The sequence below is a fragment of the Colobus angolensis genome, unplaced genomic scaffold, assembly GCF_000951035.1.
Source record: "Colobus angolensis palliatus isolate OR3802 unplaced genomic scaffold, Cang.pa_1.0 Scaffold518, whole genome shotgun sequence".
Taxonomy (NCBI): domain Eukaryota; kingdom Metazoa; phylum Chordata; class Mammalia; order Primates; family Cercopithecidae; genus Colobus; species Colobus angolensis.
The window spans coordinates 389,879-413,558 of record NW_012118688.1 but is presented as its reverse complement, the minus strand read 5'-3'; the positions used below and the strand labels follow the sequence as shown (position 1 = coordinate 413,558).

Sequence of the window (23,680 nt, the reverse complement as noted above, 5' to 3'; positions counted from 1 at the left end):
CCAGCTACTCCGGAGGCTGAGGCAGGAGAATGGCGTAAACCCGGGAGGCGGAGCTTGCAGTGAGCTGAGATCTGGCCACTGCACTCCAGCCTGGGTGACAGAGCGAGACTCCGTCTCAAAAAAAAAAAAAAAAGAAAAGCATCTGTTCATGTCATTTGCCCGTTCTTAATGGGGTTGTTTATTTTCCTCTTGTAAATTCATTTAAGTTCTTTATAGATGCTGGCTATTAGACCTTTGTCAGATGTATAGCTTGCAAATATTTATCCCATTCTGTAGGTTGTGTACTCTGTTGATAGTTGCTTTTGCTGTGCAGAAACTCTTAACTTTCATTGATCCAATTTTTCAATTATTACTTTTGTTGCAATTGCTTTTGGTGTCTTTGTTATGAAATCTCTGTCCATTCCTGTGTCCAGGATGGTATTGCCTACCTTGTCTTCTAGGGTTGACAACGTAGTTTATAGTTTATGGTTTTGGGTTTTACATTTAAATCTTTAACCCACCTTGAATTGATTTTGTATGCGGTGTAAGAAAGGGGTCAATCTTCTGTATATGCCTAGCCAGTTATCCCAGCATCATTTGTTGAATAAGGAGTCTTTTCTCCATTGCTTGTTTTTGTCAATTTTGTCTAAGTTCACATGGTTGTAGGTGTGCAGCCTTATTTCTGGGCTCTCTATTCTGTTCCATTGGTCTATATACCTGTTTTTGTACTACTAGTACCATGCTGTTTTAGTTACTGTAGCCCTGTTATATAGTTTGAAGTCAGGTAATGTAATGCCACCAACTTTGTTCTTTTTGTACAGGATTGCCTTTGCTATTCGGGCTCTTTTTTTGGTTCCATATGAATTTGAAAATAGGTTTTCTAGTTCTGTGAAGAATGCCATAGGTAATTTGATAGGAATAGCATTGAATCTGTAGATTCCTTTGGGCAGTATGGCCATGTTAATGCTCTTGATTCTTCCTATCCATGAGCATGGAATGTTTTTCCATTTGTTTGTGTCTTCTGTGCTTTATTTGAGCAGTGTTTTATAATTATCCCTATAGATATTTCTCCCCCCTGGTTAGCTGCATTCCTAGATATTTTATTTTATTTGTGGCAATTGCAAATGGGATTGCCTTCCTGATTTGGCTCTCGGCTTGGCTAACAATAGCTTAATTTTAAGTTGAATAAGAGTCCCCAAAATTATGTGGAAGTCAGCTATGTTAAGTTTCTTAAATTGATTAAATGAATATTAATTTTTCATTCAACAACTTAATTGCATTCTGGCTTTATTAAAAATATGTATTAATTTATCAAAAAAGATAGAATGTTCTTTCAGCAGAATTTCAGCCTCTCACATTAAAGGCACTGACAGTTAAATTTCACTAATCTTTTCAAACTATTGGTTCACCTCCCTTGAAAATTAGACAAGGACACCTTTCCTTAACATTTTTACTCCTAGGTTTATGTGTGATTTGGGGACACTTGTAGATCATCAATTTTCTATTCTAATCATGGACACCAAGGACTCTCACTTAAAAATGTGTAACGAATCATCCATGCTCTTCCAAAGAACCGGGAAAAACTATCTATATTACCTTTGTCTCTATCAGCTTATTGACTGTTATGAGGTTTAAAATGATATTTTAATGAGCCATGTTTCAAAAGATCACAAATATTTATGCTTTCTGTTTAAAATATGTGTTTATCAGGCAAAACAATGTTAAAAAAATAGAAGTTGAGACCCCTGAATTACTTATTCTCTGTACATAAAAAGGGACAGACACAAAATAACTCAAATTTTCATCAAATAAGATTTTATTGCCATCATGTTTAAGGTCCCTAAACCAAATATTCACCAGAATGCTGCCATGATACTCTGTGAATGAAGCCTAGAATCTATTCTTAGCTCCTCTGGGTAACTTAAAGGGAGGTATATTCGAGTGCTTCCCTCTATTTTCCCATCTTCTCACATGTACTCAATGAGTTAACTTCATTGAAACATAGTCATTGATTTTCTAGCAGGGGGTAGACATTATTCTGATACAATGTCAGCCAGTTAGTCTGTGTTCCAGGCATTGTGGAAGGTAGTGAGAATAAAATGATGAGTGAAACAAATGGTGTGTTTTAAACAAATTATTAATAATTAAATAAATGTGCAAAGTGCTGTGAAGGAGGAAACAAAGGTTCTATTTCTGCAGCGGGGCATTAAGAAGGAGCTGGTGGGAGTACTAGCTTTGCCAGTTTTATTCCTCTGTATTTACTAAAGGAATATCTTAATACTCATCGTGGCTGGCTGGCTGGCTTTCTTCATTCTACTCTTTGATTATTCTTAGCTCCCCTAAACCCATCACAGTAACTTTAGTTGCTTAAAGGAAGTTTCACCCACTCCTAATCCTGGAGTAGTAGGTTTTCTTTGTGCTTTTCAAAATAATCAAGTTTTCCTAGTTGTAACCTAATTCGGTTTTTATTCAAAGAGTGAAAAAAGAGCAATGTTCAAAATACCAAAGTCATCACAACTTGGTAGAAATACCATGATGAGAAATTATTATTGAAAAATACCAGTACCTGTTAGATAACACTAGTTACCATCAAATGCTAATGAAAGCTTTCAAAGATGGTGTATGGTAAGAAACAGCAGTCATTAGAGATGATAGTGTCTTTCTTTTTGTCCACATACTGGAACTTGCCTTAACAGCAAGGCTCTTTGCTAAATACTGTATTCAAATGGTTTTATTTGAGGAAAAAACACCATATGTTATTGTGTTTAGATTATTAATTACATTTCCACTGAATTGTCTAAGAATTCTATGAAGCAGCTAAAATGTTCCTTTATTTGTTAAAAATAAAAAGTATGTGTATTTTTTTTTTCTAACATCAACATAAAACAGCTCCAAGATCTTGAATGAAATTGTCATTGTTAAACACTAGTAACACCCATCTGGCATTTTGGACAACCGGGATTTTCCAAAATTTGGCAAAATTAACATGCATTTTGGTCATTAGGGTAATTGCATCATCTGTTTGGATGGTTACCTGGGGTCATTTATGTCTGTAGTTTAAAATCAGGTTAGCACCATACTTTGGAGGCAGTCTGTATCTGTGAATGGGTCTAAAGGGTAGCTTTTGAAATCAAATTGTTGCCAGCCTGATTACTACTATGGATACCTAACATAGTTGCTTTTGCAAACATCTATTTTGCTTTGTGTGTCACAACACACATAGTATTTATATCGTAAATGTATAAAATACAAATAGTTACTTGCCTTATATTGGATAGAAACGCTGTATCCTCATATACAAAGAAATATTTCTTTGCCTAAGAAAAATTATAGTTTTGATATCAGTTGTTTTAATAAAAGAAGTGGTCATTTTAATTATTGAAATTAGAATTGGAATTCATTTGGCTGCCTTTCTTTGTGTCTACATCACAGAGTGGTGGAAAATTAATGCAGTATCGACAAATTTAGGTCGGAATGCAACTTAGCCAACAAACCAAGATTTAAACTGCCTCAGTAACGGTTTCAGTTTTCCACTTCATTAGTCACATGCAGACTAACTTTTAAAAGTTAAGTAGATCATTTGATACCTTTAGAAGTAGTTAGGCTAAGTTTATATTTCTACACAAAATAGCATTCCATTCTTTGTACGTGAGGATACAGCCTTCCTATCCAATCTCAGAAATATGTAGCATTAATATTAAGAAAAATTCTTTAGTTACATTTGGTGAAAATAATTAAATGCCATAATTTCTGACAAAGTGAGCTAGTTGGGAAAAAGACATAGTCTTTGGTGAATAGATGGATAATTTAGGGAATGTGAGTTTGAAATATTCTTCTGTATCTGAGCTTTTTTTTTTTTTGCCTTTAGTACTAAACCATCCCACTATTTCCAATTTCTGATGATAGAATGGGATTAGCAATACTAACTTAACTAAGTTCTCAACAATATAATTTAAATGTTTTGCTATAAATATATCCTACAAATGAATACAAGTATTTAGAAAAGCTGAATGTTTGATGGGAATGAGCGAAAATAATCCAGTCTGTGTGGGTGAATTAAGGAGAATTTCTATATAACTTGTAATTCAAGATGATAGGGAAAAATCACTGTTCTAACTTGTCTAGCGAATTATTTTATTACAGTTATAGATATCATTTTGGATAATATAATTTCCTTTTGGAGGCGTTCAAAAATGAAAATACAAGTGCCAGTCTGACAAATGAGAATGTGATTTAAAAATCAGTGTTTTAATTTGTGATGAGAATTATAGAAAAGGGAGAATCATCCATAAAACAACAGAATACATTGAGGGAAATACTACCCACCTAAACAGTAGGACTTCTGTTTCTAAGGTTAAAAACGTATTTTTCCGTTGCTTTTTAATTGTATCTAATTTTCTAAAGGAAATAGCCATTGTGTGCTCAGGGATTTACATATAGTAGAATAATCTCAGCATATAACCAATAGCTACAGAGGTAAATAAATTAGCCAATGTTTGACAAATGAAATTTTTCTAAATGAGGTGAGTGGAGGCAGAAAGCTTTAGGAACTGGTTTTGTGTTTTGCCCTTGGCTCGAAAATATGGAAAACGCATCCTCGTTAAAATTCTATCTTTTCTGAAAATTGGAAGTGACTTTTGATCATGAATTCCCCAAGGGAATGACAATTCTCCATTTGGACAATTATAATGTGGTCCATAGAATTTTCATAATGCAGTGGCGATTTCAGACCAGTCTCATATGTTACACTGCTAAAGTAAGTCAGCACAATTCTGCAGAATACTAAACCATTTATAGACATTGGAAACTCTGATGCCACCTAATAAAAATACCTTGAAAGAGGACTTGAAATCAGTTCCTGAGTTGCATCTTAATGTTGAACTCGATGGTGTAGTATAGGGACTGCCTGATTTTTATCCTGTAACTGCAAGAGGAATATAACATTATGCATATGTATTTTCCTGGCGTTTTTTTTTTTTTCATTTTACTTTTTTTTTTTTTCTGTTATAGAAAACACTAGTAGAGAAGGATACACTTATTTTGAGCTTCCACTTCTTTGGGTGCAGTTTGAATGCCCCCAGTGTGTCACTGTGTCAATTTTACCAAAATTCTCTTGAGAGAACCTGACATGTAACATGGCAGCCTGATTTCAGGTTTGGTCTTCAGATCCAAAACATGCCTCCCGGCCCATTCGAACTCTCACCAATTTATCAACCAAGGATGTATGTTATTTCCTCAAAACTGATTTCACCTGTTCTCTGTGGTCTCAGAAATCAAACTCAGATTTCCAATCAGCTGGCCTGACATTGAACAATGGCCCGTTTTAATTGTGCAGAGCACTGCAATTTGTAAAAGAGCACCATGGTCATTGATGTTCTGCAGGTCTGGTTTATGTTTACTGTTCCACTATAGTATTGGTATATTATTTATAGAAAGGTAGAAAACTAATGCGGAGTAATAAATCTTTACAGACTCTTAACACCTGATCTGACTAAATACAGTGAAGGCTATAATTGGACAACTAAGATTGATACAGAAATTAACTGATTGTGAAAACTTAAAATGCATGACTTTTTTGAATAAATGGTGCTGGAAACAGAATTTTATGAAATTTTAATTTGTTTTGCAAACACTGAGTGTAGGTTAGCAAATATTTGTGGCATGCAAATCTTTTAGTGGAAAAGTCAGGGTAGAACAAGTTTTCTGGTCACTTACAATATTACTGTAAAATTGTCCAAGTCTTATGTATATATTCTTGCTAAATCTAGTATTGGAGTTCGGATGGTAAGTAAATATCTGTCCAACTGTGTCAATATAAAGCCCAGCCTATTATTTTAATGGCCATTAGTAGGTGTCTATAAAATATTTTTCCCCTTTTTTTTTTTCACTCCCCATATTTTAGTCTTGTTCAGTAAGAGAGAGGGAAATGGTAACTGGCTGATTTACACAGTCCCTGATTTTAGTTCACCTCTTAGGCTGGCGCTATTATTTGGACAATGGATTCTAGTTGTTTACTGAAAGAGAGATGATGCCACCGGCCCTGTTTGCAGCTCCAAAGTACCCACACTGAACCTTGAAATGCACCTCGGACCTCCTTGACTATGATAGCCATATCGAACCACTTTTTCAACTTCCTGATTGAGGTTAAACTGATCAGCAATTTAAAGTTTTGGTTCTGGGCAACTGGCCTGAGTGAATCATTCCAAATGTATATAATGACAACAATTCTAAAATTTGGCACAATTCGCCAGGGATATAGTCTCAATAATCCGGTCTAAGCCCCAGGTTTTGGCCAGAACAGTGGCAGTCATGGCCCATTTCTAGTTTCTTTTGGAAAATAAAATGACTTTTCTGTTTGAGCAGGCATATCTCTGGTTGCGAACCAAAGGAAAGGTAGAAATATCACAACAGTGGTAATGCTGATGCTTCTCCTTGTTGACTTTACATCTAGGGTAACTTTGTCATTAGCTACAACCTCAGTGCTGAAAATAAACATAGGACATTTAGAAGAAAATCCAGAACTGGTTACATTTATCTACATTTTAGAAGTATCTCCTATGCTATAGGAGGTTCTTTTTCTAATTAGGTTCTAGTCCCTTTTACTAACTTTTATTCTCCTGGTGCTTTCTTCTATAGCATTTTACTCGTTTTCCAAATGAAATGAAGAATTACTATATTGAGGAAATGTAAAAAATGCGATTAGGAATTTTTTGGAATTTTCTGTCACTATATTGGTTAAGCATCACTTTGCACTCCTGTATTATTCATTTATTAAATTAACTTCATTGTGTGTTTTGTAGTTTAAGAGATCTTTACCTAGAAAAAAGTTCAACATTTGAAATGCTATATAAAGTATAGTGGTTAGCAAAGAGCAGCTCAGCCATGGAGTCCAAAACAACCCACCACCTGTTTTTGTAGATTAAGTTTTATTGGTTCCGGGCTCAGTGGCTCACGCCTATAATCCCAGCACTTTGGGAGGCCAAGGCGGGTGGATCACTTGAAGTCAGGAGTTTGAGACCAGCCTGACCAACATGGCGAACCCGGTCTCTACTAAAAATACAAAAATTAGCTGGGCGTGGTGGTGCATTCCTGTAATCCCTGCTACTTGGGAGGCTGAGGCATGAGAATCACTTGAACCCAGGAGACGGAGGTTGCAGTGAGCCTAGATCGTGCCACTGCACTCCAGCCTGGGTGACAGAGTGAGACTCTGTCTCAAAAAAATAAATAAATAAGTTTTATTGGGGCACAGCCAGCTTGTTTACACATTGTCTACGGCTGCTTTCACACTATCGTGCAGAGTTGAGTGGGTACAACAGAGACCATAAATCATAAATCCAAAAATATTTCTCATCTGGCCCTTTATACGGAAAGTTTGCTTATCATTTTCTACCTTAGTCTATCTTTACAAAATGCGAAACAACATGTGTATTTTAGCTATTTTTTTGAGGATGTTTAAAATAGAGAAAAGTGATCAAAATTAATTCCTGTTTGAATTATGGCTGAAAGTGAACAGTCAAATGTGTGGCATTTTTTTTTTTTTTTTCACATTGAGCTATGTGAAAGAGCTTATCAGGAAAAAGAGATCTGTTGCGCTTTCATTTTAAGATATTTTATACGGGTAGATAGTTAGTCACATTTTGATTTAAATGAAGCCAATGCTTTAAAGTTTTTACTTATGTAAAATAATTTAGGATAAGTTGCTAACCGTAATAATCATTCTATAAAATAATAGACCAACTAGAACATATTCGGCATAGGCTTTCTTAAACTCTCCAGGAACTAGATGGATGGATGGATGGATGGATGGATTTTATTTTTTTCATTGTACACTTTTATATAATTAAACTTTGACTTTTTTAATGCAGAAATTTCAATTTACACACCTGTTTTGAGAAGAATTTCCATCATGCCAAAGTGCAATATAATTGTTTACTTGTATAAACTTTTCCCAAGAAATTTAGAGACTTCAAATGTAAGGACTATATATATATATATATATATATATTGGCTTTTTAATTCAATGCTACATGCTGTTATGGAATAAAAAAGCCCAGTATGGCTATCCTTTTACCTTCTAGTTAAAAGGCAGATATACTTTTGTTTGAAGTTGTATCGCTTTGTTACAAATAGATGGCATTAAAAAGATGCTCTCCACTTTGTTGTGATTCATCTTTATATTTTAAGAAGTTTGGATTTGTTCTATTTTCCCCTTGTTTGTTTCTTGATTGCAGTGCAAGTTCTAGCTGAGAGCCTGTGAAGCATCCACAATTTCGTAGGAGGAGAGGATGTGGAAGAGGATGCTTGAGGCAGGGATATACAAATATAAATAAAAGAAAATCTTAGGGTATCGGCAATTCCTCTGCTCATCGTTTATCCTACCATAACAAAGAGTGTATTTTGGAAGCTTTCTGGGGGGATAATTTCAGAGGGAAGCATCAAAATACCATGACTTCTGGACTTAGGATAGAATCTATTGCAATTTAATGATAGATTAAAATCCACTTGCATTTTCTGCACTTACATTAAATTGAGGGCCAGAAGAGGCACCTGGGGCTTTTAAACAACTGCTGCTCTCCATAGTATAGTTTTATATGATGTTTTCCAACCTATATAGTACTTTCATAGATTCACTTTGTCTCTTTTGAGAGAATATTTTACCACTTATGAATGGAAAATGAGCCAGTTTTTCATCATATTATTTCTACATTTTTGTTTTATAAGAAATGAGTGCATTTCAATAAGGTTTATGTGTCACTAAGAGTGTGAGAACAGAGGCCTGCACATAACAAGTGATCAGTATATGCTTACTGTTTCCGTGTATGAATGAAGGGGCTGAGCAGCCATTCCGAGTCCCTTCTGGCTCCCTGGGAATACTTAATTTTAGAAACCACACCCGTGGTGGTAAATACAACAGTGAGACTAGAATCAAATAAAAAAGAAGTGGAAAAAACAAACAATATTCCTGATGCTAATTTGATGGGGAGTTGTTTTAGAGGGAGTGGAGGAGAGACAAATAAAAACTTTGGAGATTTTTATATGATTAAGGAAGGCTTTCTAAGAAATAGCAATAAAAAAAGAATATACTACTGTCACATGCAACAACATGGATGAATATGAGAAACTTAAAAACCAGACGCAAAATAGTTTATACCACTTATGTGAAGTTTAAGAATAGGCAAAACTCAATCTGTGGTGACGGATGTCCTCAGTAGCCCAGGTGGGAGGGTCATTATTGACTGGGAAGGGGCACAAGAGAACAATCTGGATGATAGAAATGTCCTGTATTTTAATCTGGATGGTGTATAAATATCTATAAAAATTCATCTACTTCTCTACTTTCTATACTTAAGATTTGTGAACGTTATTGCTCAATAAAAATTTAAATCATAATAATATTGAAAATAGGTCATGGAGGGGACACTTGATTTAACATGAATGCGTAATAGAGTCCTTGGAAGAAAATCCTAGGAAACCCCTGGTCTAAAAACTCTGCTGAGCTTAGCATAGGAGGCTTTTCTGAATAAGTACATTTCCTATTCATTTTTGTTGCAAAACATTTGAAACGCCAAAGGATGCTTAGCATGCGGTAAAATCACATCTGTTGAGCCACTGCAAGGTGAAGGCTGCTGAACATAGTTATGTTGATTCTTTGAGGACTTACCACTCAAAAACAATTTCTTTTTTCTTTCCAGATTGGCAGATTGCTACTCTGGCTTTACTCCTGGGCGGTGCTGCCATCATTCTCATTGCATTCCTGGTGGGTTTGATTTCTATCTGCGTGGGATCCCGAAGGCGTTTCTATAGACCTGTTGCGGTCATGCTTTTTGCAGCAGGTAAACCGATTTATTACTTTTAAATGAGCATTAAAGTTTCATGAACCTTTCTACCATCCTCCTTTCTTATGCAGAAGAGGTATGTGTTTGCTGTATTACATAAACATTGAGAGGCATTTACTATATTTTTAAGGTAACTTGGCTAAAGCTTTATCAGATTGTAAGTTTTCAGTGTGTTAAGCATTTCACAGAACACAATGGCAGTTTCTAAACCTCTAACTAAAGCATGAATAAATAATACTGCCTGACAGGGCTATTACCTTAGGAATTGCAGCAGGTGTATTTACTAACAGTCTTTTTTTACATCCAGTTTTTCCCCCCTTTTTCACTGCTTCCCTGGTGATCTTAAGGCAGCATTATTTTTTCTGATAAGGAACTGAAAACAAATTGCAAAATGTGTACCCTTAAAGCTGTATATCTCTTTGAAAATAAACATAGTTATCCTGAAAATGTGTGATGTTTAACTCCAACCATTAGACAAGTCAATTATATGAAGTCAATTGTATGTTAATTAATTTATCAACCATCATTCTATGAAGCAAAGCTTGGATTAAAGTATCAACCAATGAAATGAAAAGAGAGGGGACTGTTTAGAAAAGGGGCTTGCAGACTAAAAGCCCAATACATGATTCAATACATGATTTGGTGTGAGCTTTAATTTTCATTTATAAAAATACCTTTGAATATATTGTTCTTTTTGACTCAAACTGCAACATTCTATGGTGCCTTCAATTTACCCTGTCAGTCATATCTGATTTGAAGACTGCAAAATAAGCTTCTGTGACTGTCAATAATGAAGACACTGACAAAACCATCTAGGCTGTTAGATGGATTTTTAAAAGCTGTTTCAAGATTGGAATAGATTAAATTTCTCAGGATTTAAAGGGTAGTTTGAGCTAAAAATACAAAACAGAAGTGTTCTGCTGCCCCCTACTGTTTGTATTCATTTTCTTATACCCATGAAGGCTGGTCAGAATTGGGGGTGTCATAAAAACGAAGGTCCAAAGGGCTGAAGAAATCCAGAAGTACATCTAATTCAAATCTTTAAGTGACTTGCTCAAGACTGCCTAGTAGCTACTGGCAGACCTGGGCCTGGGAGGCTTCTGAATCTTAATCTAGTGGTTCATTAACCACTGACTCCCTCACTTATTTATGCAACTATTTCTTAGGTGCCTATTACAGGCTAAACACAGTATCAGACACCTATAAAACTGGCCACAGTATCACCACAGATACTCACTAATAGAGTAAAAAGCTTTGAAGTCTTAGTCCCAGTTATTCAGGATGCTGAGATGGGAGAATCACTGGAGTGTGGGAGCTCGAGGCTACAGTGAGCCGACAGCACACCATTGCATTCCAGCCTGGGCAACAGAGTAAGACTCGGTCTCAAGGAAAAAAATAAAATAAAAAGTCTTTTTTTCTGCCGAGACACGTGCAGTACGTAAAATCAAAACAGACATATTGCTACTACTGCTTGGAAACCTCTCTGTCTGAGACTTCACACTTACTTGATTTAGTACTGTGTGCTATGCCTGGTACTCATATACACGCAATAAATAGTTTTTGAATGAATGATATAAAAATGACTAAGGCACATAGCTCATAATCTGGTGGGGTAAAACAGACATGTAAACAAATAAGTGACTGTAATTCAGGTTTTTTTATTTAAGCCATTTCTCTTTTGGGGTCTTAGGAAGGAAGCAGGTAGTTTCACATGACTACGAAGGTAAGACCAAAAGAGCTCAAAAAAGTAATAATTATCAAAAGGATGTTTTTTCGTATATTTATGTTTTTACTTATTTAATATGTTGGGCTCCTACACTATACAAGTAGACAATCTTGGTGGTATAAAATATACTCTAGGGTTTTGTTTGTTTGTTTGCTTGTTCATTTTTTGGGACAGAGTCTCACTCTGTCGCCCAGGCTGGAGTGCAGTGGCGCGATCTCTGCTCACTGCAAGCTCCGCCTCCTGGGTTCACGTCATTCTCCTGTTTCAGCCTCCCGAGTAGCTGGGAATACAGGCACCCGCCACCACGTCCGGCTAATTTTTTTGTACTGTTAGTAGAGACAGGGTTTCACCATGTTAGCCAGGATGGTCTTGATCTCCTGACCTCATGATCCACCCACCTCGGCCTTCCAAAGTACTGGGATTACAGGTGTGAGCCACAGCGTCCGGCCACTCTAAGGATTTTTACTGAAAACTGATAATTAAGTCTCATAAAGATAGCCAAACAGATTTTAAAGATTTTGTCTTCTTTTTTTTCTCTGAGGTCTTTTATTTAGGGTGGCCTTATTACCTTCTTGAATAGTTGCTAGAAGAGCTAAGAGCTAGCCATTGCCGTAGCCCATCTAAAATACTGTCCTTTTTTCCACAACCCTCTTTCTCACCAGTCCTAGAAATCTAGACTTCAGAATTAGATATTTTTATAATAATAATGCTGCTAAGAATGATCAATTAAGCACCTGTCATACGTCACAGTGCTAGACACTTCACATACACTGTCTCGGATATAACAGTCTTAAAGTTAGCTATTTGTTTTCTCCATATTATCAATGAAGAAACAGGTTAAGAAAAACTAAGTAATTTCCCAGGGTTATTTTAATTAGTAAGTTGTACATCTAGGGTTTAAATTCAGGATACCTATCTGACTTGAAAGCCCGAATGAGGATTCCCCAGTTATCTTTACTTCAGTACATATCACATATAGGAAAAATCAGTGCAGAATCAGCCTTGATTTTGAATTTAGTTGCCAACTGTGCACTACAGTTGGAGTCCATCGTGTAACTCCAGTTACTCCGTTTCTTGGGAGCAACAGCTGAAGGAATTCAGTACCTTGAGATGTCACAAAGACCACAAACTGATCAGTGCAGCATGGCTAAACCATAGCACATAATGAAAGCTATGCACATTTCCAGTACAGTTGACTACAGCATATTTCTTTTTGTGTAACTGACAGTGATAGGTAATATATGATGTGATTCTGATAACTGGCATCCAGTTCTCACTAAATACTTGGTGAAATTAGAGGAACTGCCTCTTTCCAGGTTCTCTTCTTTCATTGTCTGGTTTCGAACTATCCGCAGGTCATTTGTATGTCCCACAGGAATGTAGGATGAGTGTTTTCTTTCTTCCCAAGAACTTTAATACAAATTGCAGAAAATTCTCTTTTATAATTTGATTTTACATACAGAATCCCATTTATTATGTTATTAAGGATGATTCCTTTATGTTACATCTGCAGAAAGCCTCCTATAAGGATTGTTTATATAGAAAGGTGATTTTTTTTTTTCAGGGACCTGCAACTGATTTCCATCTCTGAGCTATCTCTGATTAGAGACTTGTGTTTTACAGCCCTCATCACCATGCTATAAGTCACAGTGAGATACTGTGGAGCCATTTCAAGTCTAGATTTTGGTAGAAAAATCAGTATTCAGTTTAGATTTCAAACTGAAAGGGAGTTCTTCTATTCACAATATTTAGATTCCATGTTAATTTCCCTGTACCGTTATCAAACTACACTTTGGCTAGAACAATTTACAGTATCACAACCCAATAATTAATTTCATACTGCTACCATGAGTAGTTACAAATTGAATTTTAAAAAGAAAATAAATTGATACTTTCATATTAACTTTTCACTGGCAAATGCTTTTTATTCTCCAAATTATTGCTTCTTTTATGTCAATTTTATATTTAGGGACCAACCTGGCTGGTAGGGCCTATCAACCTTTGCCTTTAAATTATCTCCTAATTTTATACCTTTTTTTTTTCATACACCATCATTATTTCCTTAGTCAAGGCCCCAATTTTTCCCTAAATGGAACATCTCAGTCCCCAAATTTGGTCTTCCCTTACTTTGTTTTGTTTTTCTATGGCAATATCTGACTGTTTTAAGATGTTCATGTGACTCCTTTCTTTTGCCTTCTTGAGAATCTAGTTTTTCAGTTCTTTCTTTTAGTCTTTCTTTAGATTCCCTGGCTTTTCTTTCCCACTGATGCCACCTTAGTCATCACTGCCCACAGGTCCCCACAAACTGAATGACCTCCTAGGGGCCTGTCCTTCTCTAGTCTCTTCCCCATGTACTCTGTCTTGGATACAACACATGAGGTCTCCTTGTGAAATAAACATCTGGTCTTGTCACTTGTCCCTTTGATTTCCTCAGAAGCAAACCCCGAGACAAGAAATCAAGTGCATATACTTTATTTGCAAGGTAAAAGAAGGGATATGATAAGGTATATGGAAAAATGAGACAGGGATGGGAAAGCAGCCATTAAAAGGTTACATTATCAAGCCAGTTGTCACTTGAAGCAGCTGGAGCTTAGTCTTCTTGGGGAAACTTTGAAAACCGGTGTAGAACACACACCTCGAGAATTATCTCATTCGGAGGACTACAGAGCTGGGGTATTAATACAGCAAATTTGGAGAGTCATTGGTTGAGAAATGTCAGTTATGATCAAGGGGGAGAAGTGTTAATTTTCTGGACCTGGCCTGCCCCATAGGCAGCTTAAGTAGCTTTAGTGGCCAGAGGAAACTCAGGCAAAGAAATGCAGGTGCTGCCATTTGGAAGTCAGGCTAGCATGTACTGAAGTGGTGAGGATAAAAATATATGAATAGGACACCAACCACATATACAATTACAATAACCTCTCAGATGGTCTCCCTAGAGAAACGAAAGTTTATTACTTTATGAAACACTATGCTATTATAGTATGAACTAAACAGCCTTGTGCATGCACCCTTCATTTTACCCATGCGAATTGCTTCTAGCCATACTCTCTTATGCCTATAAGTGCTATATAATCTGCTTCATCTTCCTAGAGGTCTTTTCTTTCCTCTGCCTCTTCTGACCAACTTTCATCCATCCTTTAAGAAGCAATTCAAATGATGTCCCTCTGAAGCCCTCCTTTCTTTCTCTAAGCTGAGTCAGTACTTGGCACAATGTTCGAGCTCAGTAAATGTGTGTTGAACGTATTATAAGTAAACATGCCTCTACTATTGCTGTTGAACACATTGATTTGTAATTACTTGTGTGCCTGTCTGCACTATCAGAGTAGGAATTATCAAAGGGCGAGGGCCATGTCTTATCTATCTTATCCCCTTCATCCAGCACACAGTAGGCACCCAATATGTGTTTGTCAAAATATTGAAATATCCTCCTTTGAAGAAAATAATGAATATTTCAGTATCAATGCTTTGAATATTTTAATATTGAAAACACTGAAAAATATCCCCTTAAAACTAGAATAAAACACAAGAATGAGTAGGCATTCCCATCATGCCTCTGGTCCACACAATTTCATGGTTAATAGTTTCATTGCCTGTTTTCAAAAAAGTGCAGGGGGCATAAAATGAACCCCAAATCGCTTAAGACTCTAAAATGTTCCAGAACTATACCTATGTTATCTTTGAGGTAGAGCATAGAGAATACCATATCCAATGCCTATTTGTTTCATTGATTAGTAGTAAAATGGAAATATAGTATAATGGTATTTTCTTGACTTCTGAACTCTTTATGTTTTTTTTTTCTTCCCTCTACAGAATCTATGAAAGGCAAGAAGGCATTTTTACCTACATCTGTGAATTTTATTACATGGAGAAAATTATTTACAAATGCAGAATTATATTTTTCTCAGTTTTGCTATTACATTCATTTTTCTCTGTGATTCCGAAGGGAGTCGAATAATTCAGAGGCACGAAGTGTTTTACAGTAATTTTTGTTGAGCTCCAACACAATAAAAGTCTAAGAAAGCTGTTCAGGAGAGTATGCCAGTGGAGCCTAATGGAGTTGTATTTCCATTTTTCCACTAGAGGGAAATTATATCATTATATTATACCATGGAGGCCAAATATTTGCTAAATAAAACACGTTGAAATGAATATTAAAAGCAGCCTAGGTAAACACCTCACTCCAGGGACTAGTCAGTTCACAAAAGAAGCAGTGTAATTATTTTAGAGTAATTCAGATTAGTTATTACTCTTCCGCTCAAACTCTTCTACCAGCTGCCTGTCACACTTAGAATAAAATCTAGACCCTAGCTATGGTTCACAGGCTGTCCATGAACCATGAAGGGCCCCTGCTGTCTCTTCCATCATATCTCATGCTTCTCCCTCCCTGCTCTCTGTACTGCAATCACAGCCTTCTGACTTCTGTTCCAATGCACCAGATGTGCTCCTGTGTCGGGAGTTTTGCAGTGCCTGTGCCTTTCACTTCGGAATGCTTGGTCCCCACTACGTTGTTCTGCACCCCCAATTCATTCAGATCTGTGCTCAGTATCTCCTCTTCAGAGCAGCCTTCTCTCACGATTGATCTAAAAGAGCAGCCCTCATCCCTGTGTCTGTCTGCTTTCTTGCATTTCTTGTCTCTTAGCAATATGTGACATTATATTCTATATTTGTTTACTAACTGACTGGCTACCCATGAGAGTAGCAGCTTTGTCTCTTTTGATACCAGTAATGCCTTAAACCGTATCACTTTAGAAACATTCAGATATTTATTGAATGGATGCATTTATTGAATGAGTGAATGAATTACTATACCTAACTCACATCCTGGTTTCGGTCATATCCTGGTAGGATCAGTGCATATTTGACAAGTGACCAGAGTATAGAAACCTAAGGAGAAGTGCCTTTTTTTTTTTTTTCAAATGTACTTGGCAACTTTGGAATTTTCTTTTCTGTAGTCATGGTTGATAGTAATTGACTTCTTGTTAGTTTTATGACATTTAAAACATGAAAGCTCCCTTTTCCTCACAAAGGCACAGAGCCAACTGGGCTTTTTTAAAATTAATGCACATTTTAGCACTTACCAGCTGGAAATAGATGAAGTGTGGGTCATATAATATGCCATCAGCTGAGTCCTAACAACAACCAAAACTTTTTCTGAGAAGGTCTGATTTCTCTTTTGGATATCAGTAGCGTATCCTCTTATACAAACTTACTTCTGTATCCACTCTCAGTAGTAATGGTAGGCAAAGTGCTGATGCAGAGCAGTGTTGGGCTACACAGCAGAAATGTTGGGTATTTTTATATCTAGTTCTGGGTAGGTCCTTTGACACCTAGCCAGAGCCTTATAGAAAGAAATTTTGAGGAATCATTTCCTCATGAATTTGCTGTATTTCACCAGTTTTATGGGAGAGAAAGATGACTATTTATGTAGACTTTCTAGGAAGCTTCATCATACTGGTAATAATCTTTTACATGTGCTAAAAATAGATGAGAGTACATTTTAAAACATGAAATTCCATCTTAATTAAACACACTATCCATCTTAACGTTCTTTTTAGAAAATATAAGCTATATCAAAAATATTTATGTACATAGTTTTACTATGTCAGTTTGTTCCCTCCTTTTCTTTAATTATTCACATTTTTGTTCTTTTAAGATGAATTAAACAAAAATTACTTTACCCCCTAAAATTATTTCATATGTCAGGGGTTAGCAAACCTTTTTTGTTAACGGCAAGAAAGTAAATACTTTTGGCTTTGTGAGCTGTGTGGTTTCTTTTGCAGTTTCTCAACTCTGCCATTGTTGCATAGAAAATACATACATGAATGAGTGTGGCTGTGTTCCAATAAAACTTTTTCAAAAACAAAAAAGCAGACCAGATTTGGTAGTTTGCCAACCCCTGTTAAATATAACTGTAGTCCGTATTTTTTAGGGAAAAGATTGTCTATTTCTTGAGGGTGGAAGCTGTCCTATAGTAGAGAATGAAGCTGTAGTTAACTAATTGTAGTTAAACTGATTACAATAAAATTACATAATAATTGATCTAATAGAAAGTTAAGACTTTTAAGTGGAAGACATTATCTCTTGTGCATATCCACAAGATAAATTTCATTTTATTTTAGATAGTAAAAACAACACAAAACCAAACTAAAACAAAATAAACTTTCCCTTCCTGATTATTTTGGTTTATTTTATTCGGGATGACTAATCATATTTTCCCTTTAGCCCTGACAGAACTAGGATCTCACCAGGGACTAAGAGCTACCTTTTGACCCCTGTCATAGTAGCCATACTTAGCCTAGGTTTTCCTGTGCCATTATCTCTCTTGCCTTTAGAGACTTAATTCTTTTTTGAAAGTAGGTGGAAAATAGATATGAAAATAGCATCTGTTAATAACTTTTAAGCCATTTTTTAAAGACAAGAGGCATAGACTGGATGAGAAGAAAATAATGAAAGTAGCTTTGGATCAGAGTAATAACGTAAGCAAAGACATCATGGTAGGGCTTCCTGGCATATTGGTATGAGTTAGTATTACAAAGCAGTAACAACATCAATAGCACATTATTACTCACAGGTTGACCAATTGCATCAATAGAAATTAATTTTTTTTTTTGAGACGAAGCCTCACTGTGTCGCCCAGGCTGGAGTGCAGTGGCACGATCTCAGCTCACTGCAACCTCCCCCTCCTGGGTTCAAGTGATTTTCCTGCCTTAGTCTCCTGAGTAGCTGGGATTACAGGTGCAAGCCACCACACCGGGCTAATTTTTGTATTTTTAGTAGAGACGGTGTTTCACCACGTTGGGCAGGCTGGTCTCAAACTCCTGACCTCATGATCTGCCCACCTGGGCCTTCCAAAGTGCTGGGATTACAGGCATGAGCCACGGAGCCTGGCTGGGGTCACTATTCTTGAGGAGCTACTTACACGTTTTAGTAGTGGCACAATTTAGTTTAAGTAGTACTACTTGGCATAATAATAATGATAATTATATTTGTAAGGCGAAAATCACTACTTTGTATGCTCACATAAATTATTATATTGCACTAATTATTTCATCAGTACTAATAATGAATTACTAATTAATAGGATAATTCTTATATACTGGGAAAAGGTATTTAAACAAAAACGTTGTTAGTATTTTAAAGTATACCATCTAGAACAAGCAATCGTTAAAATTTTTGGCCTTTATGTGTATTTGATTACAAAGGTACTCTCATACATATACAGTTATATATTTATATTATTTTATTTGCTGTAAATAACATTTTCTAATTTTGATTTGCTTTGCTTTCAGTTGTTTTACAGGTTTGCAGCCTGGTCCTTTACCCAATCAAGTTCATTGAAACTGTGAGCTTGAAAATTTACCATGAGTTCAACTGGGGTTATGGCCTGGCCTGGGGTGCAACTATATTTTCGTTTGGGGGTGCCATCCTTTATTGCCTGAACCCTAAGAACTATGAAGACTACTACTAGAACCAATAGTCTCAAAGTAAAAACAACCACCACCATCCAACAAAAGGATTACATCTGCATCTTTTCTAACTTACTATTTTCTAAAACACTTGTGGAGCATCAAGCAGTTTGCTCAGTTGATTTAATCTTTTTTGCCTTTTGGCTGTCAACATCATAACCAGCTTTTACATCCATGTTAGAAATCTGCACAAATTAAGAAAGCTGATTAGACATAGGCAAATGCTGCAAACTTCCAATATGTTCATATCGTTTTTCTTGACAAATGAAGGGTCTGTATGACAGCAACCATTGTGAGAAACTAGTTGGAATGAGATTTGCCTCCATCTCCTATTGCCTGCAGGGGAACAGTTGGCATAAGCAACATTTAGAAGTTCCTTTGCGCTGACAAGGATTCCACTGTTAGAGCCCTTACTGCCTGCTTATCCTACCCAATGACTACATTGGCTATTGGTTGTTTGCTTGAATGAGCCCTTGAAAAATGAACTGCCCTTCAGCATCTAATGGGAGTTGTGAATGTAACTGGTTAATGGTACACATTCCACCTTCAAGAATACTCTTTTTAATGGGAGGTTATGCTTTGGCAATCAGCATCTCCCTGGGAGGAGAGTCAAGACTTGGAGACATGTGCTTCTCATTATGTGGTTAGAAATTGGTGCCTCAGCCCTATCTAGACTGGGGAAAAATTGAGGATCTGTGTTTTTCCTGGGGCAAACAGAAAGAAATCTGCATGAGTTGCTTTTGTACCCTTTAAATCATTTGCCAAACATTGCAGCAAACAAGTGTGCATATGTAACAAGCTTCCATGTTTTTATAGAAGGTGAACCATTAGTATAAATGGTAATTAGTTGTTCCTTAACCCTCCACATACATTTGCCTATTACACATAAAATTAATATTTACTCTAGTGAAGTGGTTTGAACACTAACCTTGTACGCATTGTTAAGAGGCTTAGATTGTTCATGCTTATTTACCATACAAAAGTATGGTACCTTAAAGCTTTTGCTCTATGTTCTTTACTGTTTCACTGGAAAGTGTTAATAGAGTTGCCTAAGAATAAAAATTGAAATGGTGTTAATCTGAAAATTAATGATTCTCTGTAAGCACTGTAGTTGAAAAGAGAATAGCAATTAGGATGATCATTTTGTGTAAAATTCATTAAAATAGAAGGCTGCTATTTTTTGCAAGTATTTTAAATGTCTTCATTTTTTAAAAAAAGGAATAGCGATAGATTTATATAAATATCTAAATGTCTGAGTAGAGGAGTAGAATTCATCTGGTTATCACCTGGTCCTCTGAAGTTAACTGATGGGCTAACCGATTTGTGCACACACTTAGGGTGGATTTATGTTAAGGGAATTACTTACTGACTGTTCAATGGAAGGAAGTATTAATAATAGGGAATAAGTTTGCAACTAATCTCATGCTGCAAACTTGTGTTAATTCTGTTTCATATACAAATTTGGATAGCTTAATTGTAAACATATTTTTATATCAAATATACAGTTCTAATATGAAAGTTATAAATAATTATTTTTGTTAACAAAGACACTAAAACAGTATGTTCTGGTTTTGGCCCTCTTGCAGAAAGAAGCATTAGAAAAATTACTTAAAAAGTAGCTATGTGTTACTGTATTGCAAAATCTGTTAAGACCAGGACCACATCGATAGTATGTAATAATTTGTTTTACCTCCCAAAGCACAGTTCTACTTTCAGCTAGTCTTAAGAATGGTTGCCAAAAACAACAGCAAAAAAAAAAAAAAAAAAAACCTACTTTATTATCCAAATGCTAAAAAACACACTTACGACTTTTCTATAAAATCACAAATATGAAGTACCAGGTTTAGTCTTACTTTAGCAATGATAGACAAAAGCGAATAAATACATCATAGACAGAAACCTTTATAAAAATATACGATTCTGTAAAGAATCATTAGAAATTATGAGTGGAAATTTTCCAGAAAGATAATATTATAGAGTCTTTTGAAGCAAGTTTTTGAGAAATAGTAAAATTTGGGGCACACTGTCTTGCAGTTAATTGCATATTGTCAGAGCAGCATGAGAAATACGATATTTGGATAGGGATTTCAGCAACTAAACATTCTCTGTTCTGAGATCTCTTTATTCCTGAATAATGAAAGAATAGTAGTTTGGTGCTGACACCAATGAGTCCCTTCTCTTGGTCCTAGTAGAGGATGCAGTGTCCTGTTAAACCAGTATCACATCTCGAGTCTTATCAAGTTTTCATTCTCTGTCAATATGACAAGCTCAAAGTGACAGGATATGTTATAGGTTGAGGCACACATATTTGCAGTTTACTGAAAACTAGATTTCTTATGTGACTTTTTTCCCTTCCCAGCAAAGAGCCCTATGCTATATTTCTACCATCACTGATATTTGGAAGTGTTTCATTACTAACAATCTCAGTACAACATGAAAATTGTTGCTTCTCATCTGAATTACAATTTTGTCTATCAGAATAAACACAAGTGAAATTTTCACCTACATTAACATTGTGTCTTTGCAGCTTTAGGTTTGTTTGATGTGTTCTTAAGCAGAATTGTTAGCCACAAACCCATTGTTAGATATCTATGGATATAGAGCTATATCTATAGATATAGGTATACACACACATATATACTCACACATATAGCATAAAATACTCAGCAGGGCTAGTTATTCCAATTTCTTGCACAATTATTTAGCTTTTTGTAAGTTCAACATGTAAATTTTAAAGACATAAATATAGAGAGACTTATGTGTTTGAATATAAATGATATATATGGATTAGCATGTACCTGTATATTATTAAACATGCAATGAACTGACTGGTAAGTGACGTCTAATTGTATGGCTAGCAATGTAATTTATTCAGACTGTATTTTTGTACAGAGCAGCGCACTCTAACCTATGCCTCTGTGTCCTCTTTAATGCCTAAAACTGTGCCTAGAAATTTCATCTGTCTTAAAAAATAAAATATACTTCATGCTGTTTATGCTATTAGTTTCTGTACTGCTATTCTATATTTATTATTTTTAAATATATGACATGTTTACTACTTAAACATGAATTCATGGTATCCTGGTTCCTTTTTTTTAGGTCATCTGGGGGAAAACCTGTTTATCACTCCAGTGATTTTGAGTTTGCAGTTTCACAATCAGTTCTTCATTTCATGATTTTTGTAGTTGACATGAAGTTATCTATGTGGAAAAAAATAAAAATAAAAGTGATTTCACGGATGTGGTTTGACTTTGTGTCTTCTCTGTTGTGTAAACTCTTTAGACAGCGCTTCTAAATTACATATATTCATTACATTTTCTCCTTCAAAATATATATTATTTAGAAAACATCTTAATATGACATGCTGATTTTACTTGAAAACATTTTTAAATTTCTTATTACAGATTATCTCCCAAGATCCTTCTATTCTCCACAGCCTTTGTGCGATCAGTGATAAAGGAATACTATTAAATATCTTTTTTAACCTTCTGTTTTAAAAGGTACACAAAGGAGATGTAGTGTTGGCTTCCATTGTTCCGACTCCAATAACACAACTGGAAATAATTAGTCAGAGGGTTTGATATGGTATTTTGTTCTTTGTGTAATTTTCAATGTTTGCAGAGTGTTAAAGCAGGCTTGTCTGTATTATCTCTTTCTTAGAAAGACTAAAAATTCAGTGTGTATGTGTGCATGAGCATGTGTGTCCAATGTGCATGTGTGAAGAAACTGATAAAACTCATCACCCTTTAATGTATATAAATGGTGAGTATATGTGGAAAGCAATTTAAATTAGACATTCAGTAAAATTCACTTGCATGTATGCCAATATTTTTTTCTTTTTCTTTTTTTTTTTTTTTGAGAAGGGGTCTCACTCTGTCACCACCCAGGCTGGAGTGCAGTGGCGCAATCTCAGCCCACTGCAACCTCTGCCTCCCAGGTTCAAGCTATCCTCCCACCTCAGCCTTCCAAGTAACCGGGACCACAGGCACATGGTACCATGCCCGGCTAATTTTTTGTATTTGTAGAGATGGGGTTTTGCCATGTTGCCCAGGCTGGTCTTAAACTTTTCAGCTAGTGCTATCTGCTGCCTTGGCCTCCCAAAGTGCTGAGATTACAGGCGTGCACCACTGTACCTGGCCCAAAAATTTTTCTTGAAGATATAAATAGAACCACAGTTGAGCAAACTTGCTTTTGTTGATAAAATCAGTTTGAATATAAAATACATATTTGTCATCAAGATGTTTTTTCATGTCTCACAGGAACCATCACATTTTGCAAGGATCACAGTGTATTTGTTTTACTAAGAAGAAAATACTACAAATTCCCTATAAGCCTATGATATATTTAATATCACACTTTCAGATGTATCCATACTTAAGTTATAACTTCTAACCTTTTCACAGTTTTTCTGTCATTTTAGAAATTTTCCTTTTCAGTGGCCTTACTCTAATTTGATGGAGTAGCAGCATTCATTTGATGTATTGTATTTTCAGTATAAGTGCTTTCATTTTTATACAGCATACTCTTGAGTAAATCACCTTTACAAACATGGCTTGCCTAGTAATTATCCATGACCCAGTCTCTCTGAATTTGGAAGATATGGAGACATAGTTTCACTAGAATTTGACAAGAAAAAATCCTTTGCCTTCAGAGCTTTCACTGTGAACATAAAA

General features: G+C 35.8%; 1 protein-coding gene across 1 annotated transcript in view; it reads left to right on the top strand.

The window, feature by feature from the left end:
• Positions 1-22,253, top strand: part of TMEM47 (transmembrane protein 47) — a 30,570-nt gene extending 8,317 nt beyond the window's left edge. The window contains exons 2-3 of the mRNA XM_011960612.1: positions 9,672-9,812; positions 18,831-22,253. Coding sequence (XP_011816002.1) covers positions 9,672-9,812; positions 18,831-19,009 — 320 coding nt within the window. The 3' untranslated portion in view covers positions 19,010-22,253. The remainder of the gene's footprint in view (positions 1-9,671; positions 9,813-18,830) is intronic.
• Positions 22,254-23,680: the final 1,427 nt, after the last annotated feature.